The sequence below is a fragment of the Buceros rhinoceros genome, unplaced genomic scaffold (assembly GCF_000710305.1).
Source record: "Buceros rhinoceros silvestris isolate BGI_N320 unplaced genomic scaffold, ASM71030v1 scaffold34200, whole genome shotgun sequence".
In the NCBI taxonomy this organism is placed as follows: Eukaryota; Metazoa; Chordata; class Aves; order Bucerotiformes; family Bucerotidae; genus Buceros; species Buceros rhinoceros.
In genome coordinates this window covers 442-7,494 of record NW_010391899.1, presented here as the reverse complement: position 1 = coordinate 7,494, position 7,053 = coordinate 442, and the positions used below count along the sequence as shown (strand labels likewise).

General features: G+C 50.8%; 1 protein-coding gene across 1 annotated transcript in view; it reads right to left on the bottom strand.

Moving 5' to 3' along the window:
• Positions 1-3,801, bottom strand: part of ACSF2 (acyl-CoA synthetase family member 2) — a gene marked incomplete at its 5' end in the record, with an annotated part of 9,457 nt that extends 5,656 nt beyond the window's left edge. Inside the window, 3 exons of the mRNA XM_010143417.1 lie at positions 1,052-1,105; positions 2,130-2,258; positions 3,606-3,801. Of these exons, the coding sequence (XP_010141719.1) occupies positions 1,052-1,105; positions 2,130-2,258; positions 3,606-3,801 (379 nt within the window). The remainder of the gene's footprint in view (positions 1-1,051; positions 1,106-2,129; positions 2,259-3,605) is intronic.
• Positions 3,802-7,053: the final 3,252 nt, after the last annotated feature.

Below are 7,053 nucleotides of genomic sequence, written 5' to 3'. Positions count from 1 at the left end.
CAGGAATCGGAGGAATGGTTATTCAGCCTGTACTTCTGTACATACCCATGGGAGGGAATCTGATGGAATGAGGAAGAGGATCCCACAGGCAAAGCCCTAAAGACTTCGGGGAATTTGTTGTCCAATAAACAAATAATTTTTGTGTTGGATGATGCTGGGAAAACCCAGATGGGATTCCAGCTCTTGTAATATCAGCCTTTGATTTAAAGCTGAATAATCACAGATGAGCAAGTCAGTTTCTTAATCCTAGGATTAATTCTTAGTCACCAAATATTTAGCAACCAGGATTCCTCATTTCTCGAGCTATGGAGCCAGAAGGGTTTAAACTCACTGGTGCACACTGCAAACCCAAACCCAGGCAGGTATACGAGGGTAGCTGAGGCAGCAAGGATCAGACAGCAGAAAGATGTCAAGCAGTGGCACTTAAACCAGGTCAAACTCAAGGCTAGCAAGGCCTAGGACAAATCAAACTACTAAGTAGGCTGGTCCTTTCTGAGCCTCCCTCCTTTCAAGGTTAAAATCCCAGATGGTGACTTCCGCCCTGAGCGGGAGGCAGACAGGATGGCACCAGGACAGGGAGGGCACCCCAGCGGGCAGGTTGGAGCATGGGTGTGGGAAGGTTAGAACTGATTTATGACAGATGTTGCCTCTAGAGATTGCAGCCACGCTACACTGGCTGCCAGCTTCTCGGGTAGTACCTGCTTCAGATATTCAGCCTTGTTTTCCTCGTTCCCTAGTAAACGATTACTGGTGGGTACGGGGGTAGTATTGGCAGAGAGGGAGGGGGACGAACACGATGCAGAAGTCTCCATCAAACAGACAGGGTGGCAGCCACAAGGAACAGTGACAAACGTGACCACTCAACTGCAGCTTCGTCCCCTTAGTGCCTGCGCAGTGACAGTTGCTCTAGCCAGCTGCCCTCCGGCCAGCTCTTCCCGATATGCCCGAGCCTGATGCGAAAGCTCCGCTGTGCTGTGCCCCCACTACCCCCTTTAACAGACACTGCTGGTAGGAGCGAGTCAATTGGCACCACCAGCAATGCCACACAAACCTTCCTGAGGACAAACTCCAGCTCAGCAGCCTGGTATGCTGGATTCACAGACACCTGAGGAGGAGAAGCAAGAGGTTGATCAGAGTTACCCTCGCCTGGAAAACCCTCCCTCCAACATTCCAACAGAAAAGTTCTCCCAGAGACAAGCCACACTCAAAGTCTCTCCTCCAACACGCAGAACTAAGAGCTCACCACCACATTCAGCAGAAAAATTTGCTGAATCCTGTGTTTGCATGAAAGAAAACAATCAAAAAAAAAAAAGAGAGAAGCAATTTTTGTGAGGTTGTGAGGTCACAGGGTCAAAACAGTTTCAGGAAACAGACCTCCGGTTTCCCCGGCAGACATCCAAACCACTAAACTAAAGACTCAAAACTCAAGTGCAAGTTAGGTTTCTTGATGGACAACCATGAAAATACCAGCTTTCTCCTGCCCAACTCTCCAGAGAAGCAGTAGTGGCCACTGGAGGCGAGTTCACCACCAGGTTCACACCGAGCCTGCTCATCCACCTTGTTCCTGTGTCTTAGCAGGCACCGGGATGGACCATCACAAAGAAAACGGTGCAGAAGGTTCAGTGCAGTCCTTACCATGGTGCACGGTCTAAATAAGATGCATTTTGGTGAACGTGCCAGGTCACGCTATCCAACGAAACTTGGCTTTTGGGGATATGCAGCTCGGGCTAGATTTTTAACCAAGCGTTTGCACCATGAAGCTACAGAGACCCTACTCAGAAGGGATCTCAACAGCAGGTGACTGTTCAGGACAGCAGCATGCTACAGAAAAACGGTCCTGTAGGCAAAAGCACCTCTCCTCCTGCCACCAGCTGCTGCAAGGCAGTTCACAGCAGCCCACTTCTCCCCGCTCCTTCCTCCGCAGCCTGCTTTCCTACAGAGGGCAGGGCAAAGACGCCGAGGGCTGCACAGATCTTGCGTAGGTACTGGAGTCAGCTATACCGACATGCTGGGTAAGAGCATGGAAAAAGAGACAACACGCTTCACTCTCCGGTATCTCCTACAGCTTGTTCATCTCCATCTCCTTTCCCAGCAGGCTGCCAAACCCCCAGACACCGCAGGCTCCTTACCAGGATGATTCCTGCCCGGGCAGTTGCAAACTGCATGAGAACCCACTCGTAGTGATTGGGACCCCACATCCCCAGCCGGTCTCCCTTCTTCAGGCCGAGAGCCAGGAGCCCAGCGGCCGCCTGGTCCACCTGCAAAACACCAGAGCCTGAGGATCACACGGAGGATGCGGTGGGGGATACTTGTCTCCGGGCACTGCTGTCTGGAGAAAGAAATGTCATCTTTGAAACTGGAGAGAACGTCCCTCTGTGCACAGCCAACTGCAGCAGCAGCATCTCCCGAGTCACAGAGCACAGACCAGCCCCTGCTTAGCAGGTTGACTGAGAGCATAAAAATAACAAGCGTGGAACAATACGGAAAAGCAGGAAGGAAACCAAAATAGGCAATTATGTACAAACAGCTGCAAATTAATCCTTGCCCAAAGACTATTTTGTGGCTAGTTCCTCATCAGCTCAGCTCAGCGTGCGCTGGGCCTGTCTACGCCTCCGTTCCAGCACATTGCTCGCTGCGAAAAGGACTTGGGGGAGGAAAATGTATCAAGCGATTTCTGACCAGTCTGGGGTTCCTGTGGTCATTAACTTGAAGTCGGCCACTGTATAACACGGCCAGTCTGTTTTGGAAGCACATTTTGAGTGTGCAGAGGTGTGTGTAAATATCCTGAGGTGTTCAAGAAAGTTTCTATAGTTTTGTTATGTTCTCAAACAGATTTATGAAATCTCCCTTGTAGGAGACAGGACTCTGTCTCCTAAATTAAAAAAAATCAGTTCTCTGATTTAATTTTTAAAATGAGGATGAACACAGCTGATCCGGACATAACCAAAATGCTAGTAAATCTAAAAAAAAAAAAAATAAAAAATTAAAAACTTCCTATCCAAGAGTGTATCATACATTTAACAGAAACTTTCCAGCTACTGAGCCTTGAAATATCGCCCCTCCATTTACAACACATATAACCACATATTTTATGTAACAGGCACACACACACAAAGCCACACCCGTTTCTCCATGTGATATTGAGATCAAGTTCTTGACTTTGCTCAGTTGCCTTTGTGCTTGGACCGGGCACCTCCACACATGCAGGAGCTCTGACAGTCGGAGCTCTGACAGTCGGAGCGTAGTGACTAACACAGAGCTGGAGGCTGCTCCAGTGGAGAAAACAACCATGACTCAGCCTATAACACGTCAGATAGGGGTGATAATTTTTAAGTATGAAAGTTCATTCCGAGATATCCAGCAAGCACAGGTAAAACTACGCTGCCTTCTCCCTTTGATGGCGAGACACTAAGGAGGACAAAGGCAGCACATACCCATCGGTGCGTGCTGGGGAGGTGCTGTTACCCTCTGCTCAGGGCCAGGATGAATTTCTGACACACCTCACGCTGAGCTGAGCGATAAAGCCGTTTTCCATTTCTCCATCGCGGCTGCTGCTGCCATTATCCACCCGGCCAGGCTCTCTGAGGGGTGAACCAGGCACTCACCTCCTTTTGGAACTGGGCAAACGTCTTCCGAACCCCTTCTCGGCAGAAGACCAAGGCGTCACGGTCAGGAAACCGCTCAACCATCTCATCCAGGCACTGGCCTATGGTTTTGTTGAGAAGGGGAATGTCTGAGGGCCCCTTGACATAGCTGTTGGTCACCCTGCGGGAGGCAGAGGGGATCCCTGTGTGCAGGGCACTGTGAAAGAAAAGGAGAGGAGTTGAGATATTAATGTAACCCATCAATACAATTCTCCCCATCTGAAAGGATTATCATCCTGCTGACAGCACCAGGGGTAGCTGATGCACATCCGCACACCAGCAGGAACCACAGGCAGCCACTTCACTGGGTCAAGATCAGGAAGATCTCTGAAAGCATTTGGAAAGCCTGTGCAGAAGCCAAGAGAGGCACTGGGCACACAGACAGCCTCGATAACCCCAGTGCACCATCCTGGACCTTCCACACCAGCAGACTGCCCAGGCAGAGCCTCCACCCCTCCGCTGGAAACCAGGACCAACATCGGTAAAATGAGGAGCTACCGCAAGATGAGGGGGGAGAAGTGCAGGAACAATAACGCAGCAGGCTCACAGGGTGGAGGAGACTACACTCACTGCAAACACGGGTCAGGAGGAGCCCAGGGAGGTGTTCCAGCAAAGCGGCACCTGGGCAGGAACTGCATGATGAGGTCCTCGAGAGGAGCACAGAGACATCGTGCCCGAGGCCAAGCTGGAGAGGTAACGGTTCGGAGGCAGCAATGAGAAGATGTGGGCAGGGCAGGAGGGAAATTAATTTATAAATCATTAAGGCTTTCACTGAGGTCTGACCATCAGTGGAAAAGCAGCAGCCTCCCCGCAGACCACAGCTCCTGACCACACGAGCACTGCAGTTCTTGTCCCCGTTTCTCTCTCCGTCACCTCTGAGTCTCTCTCTGTCCCAGCAGCACTCACCTTCACCTTCACGCTGCCCTCCTCCCCAGGCAGCCCCCACTTTCTCTGTCCCTCCCCACTCCTTCCCTGCCTCCCCCTGTGCTCTCAGCTCCTCCACTCCCGCCGTAGGAGATGACCAGGAAGGACAGGGTTAAGCGGACACGCTGGGGTGCACAGCTCGGAGGCCATGCCCTGCATTTGCAGATTCACTGGGTAAAGGAGCGTGGGGGTCCCTGTCCCAGAGAGGGGAAACAGATGAGCCTGAACTCGATCTTCCCCTGTGCACTACGGGATCAATACACTCCAAGGACTTGGTGCTATTTACCACAAAAGACTGGGTTTCCTGCCCACAAGAAACAAAACCTAACATGAAGTTAGTTCCTCTGCGGGATGGAGTTCAGTCTCGAGAGAAGCTCAAAACAAGATTTTACCTTCTGCGGGGGGAGTTTCGCTCTGAGAGCCGAGCGAATGGCCCAACCCTCTTCCTCCCGCTGCCTTCTGGCAGATGGAGGGTTGCGCAACCCCTACTGACTCTGTTCCATGTTCCTCCTAGCAGAGCTCTTGGGCAACTCGCATCAAGGCTGTAGGGCTGCCAGAGGAGTAGGAGGGAAGACAAGTGCTCAACTGAACAAACTTTTATTGTCTGAAAGCTCCTGGAGCTAAACTGGACGCTCTTTTATTGTTTGAAAGCTCCTGGGCAAGGCACCTAGATAAACAGGGGATGACAGAAAGCTCTGCAGAGTAAGTGCCTTCATAAACATCGGTTATATTACACACGGGTGGCAAAAGCTCTCCCTAACCCAAGGGAAGGGTGAGCACTCCTGGGAGAGCAGTAAAAGCCACTGCAGCCACTCGCTGTTTGAAACGTCCGCTGTCCCATCGCGGTCTCAGACAAGCAGCTCCAGCCGCTTGCTCAGGCAGATGAGGAGAGCGCAGGCTGCTTGCACAAATGTCTAATAGAGACAACCACGCTCACACCTCCCTAAGGCCAAGGCACTTGCTCACACGGTTTCTTCAAATACATTAAGGACAGCAAAATTCACAGCTGTCACCTGCTTTGAGCTCCCTGAATTCCAGTCTGACGTTCACACGCGCTTCAGCATTTCTGTACCACGTACTTCCCGGCCACGGCAGAAGCGCAAAGTGTGGGATAAAGCACAGCAGGCTGCTGGAAGCACTGGGGGTCGGGAATGGAAGGAATGAGGCAGGTACAAGATACATTCGTTATCAGTAGCATCATGATGGAAATAACGTAGGGCTGGACTCTCTCCTGTCTACAGCAAGTGTATATATCTTATCTGGAAGAATGTGCCAGGAGACCTCTGCAAAGAAAGGGTCCACAGCATTTAGAAATAATCTTTTTGTTCATCTTTGTTACAGAAAACAAATAATTCGCCCTCCACCGCTCTCTATCAGGCATTTGGTACTGCTGGAGGTAAAACAAGGCCAATGGTCTGACGGCCTGACGGCGGCAGGCAGGAGGGGAGCTCAGCTAATCCTAGGGCTCTTTACATTTATCTCTGAATAGCCCCAACTAACATTTTACAGTTGTTGATAGAAGATAACCAGCTTTGTTTTTCACCTTTAACTCTTCAGTCTCTGTGGAAATTATTGGAAGGGATGAGAGACGAACACGAGGCAGAGGCATAAGCGTAACCTCCTGGCCCCTGCTGTGCAGCTGTGAAGGACATCAGCCCAGCCTGCGGTGCCATCCCTTCTGCACGAGGGTGAAAGGCTCTGCCTGATGCTCCCCTGAGTGCAGAGCTCATACTCGGAGAGGTTCACGGACTCCCCAGCCAGTTCCTTTGTTCTTGGACATCTACCAGGAGATTCTGCCCCCAAGCAAGACCTTTAGGTTCTTTTATGCAACTCAACTGCAATAAAAGGGTGGTGAAAGTTAACCCTGCTCTGCCCTTACCTCTTCTTTACTGTCTAAAACAACCCCCTTGACCCAGTTAACTGGGTTCTAATTACTTCTGTTTGTTTCAGTTCAAGGATCAAGTTCCCAGAGCTTTCAGACTCCCACTGCAGAAGACTTTTTGGTTCCGTTTTCCACTGCGCCTCTCTCCCCCCTGCACTCTTGCTGCCAAAAGGATAAACACCGCTTAACAACTCCAATAAACTTCTTAACAACATTACTAGAAAGAGTTTACTCCTCTAAACACACAGTCCATGCACTCTGTGCTCCTTCCCTCAGTTTGATTTCTGGGCTGGAGTCCAAACTGCAGAGAACTCTGTCGTGTTTCTCTTCCGATCATGTTTCCTTCTTAGGAAAGGCCAAAAGATTGAGACCACAGACCCGGCCCCAGCCACACACACAGGCCTCAGCTGCTCACTCCTAATCTCAACCCAGCTGAAAAGAAACACCCAGACTCAAAGTGAGGAAAAACAAGGGCTGCTTCCCACAGCTCTTGGGGAATTGCTCCCTGAAGTCCTACCGCCTGGTGAGCAGTAGGCTCCAAATATCCAAAGCCTTTCCCAAAGCCGGTGCTTTTACTCACTGCTGCTCTTTCCTGTGAACCTG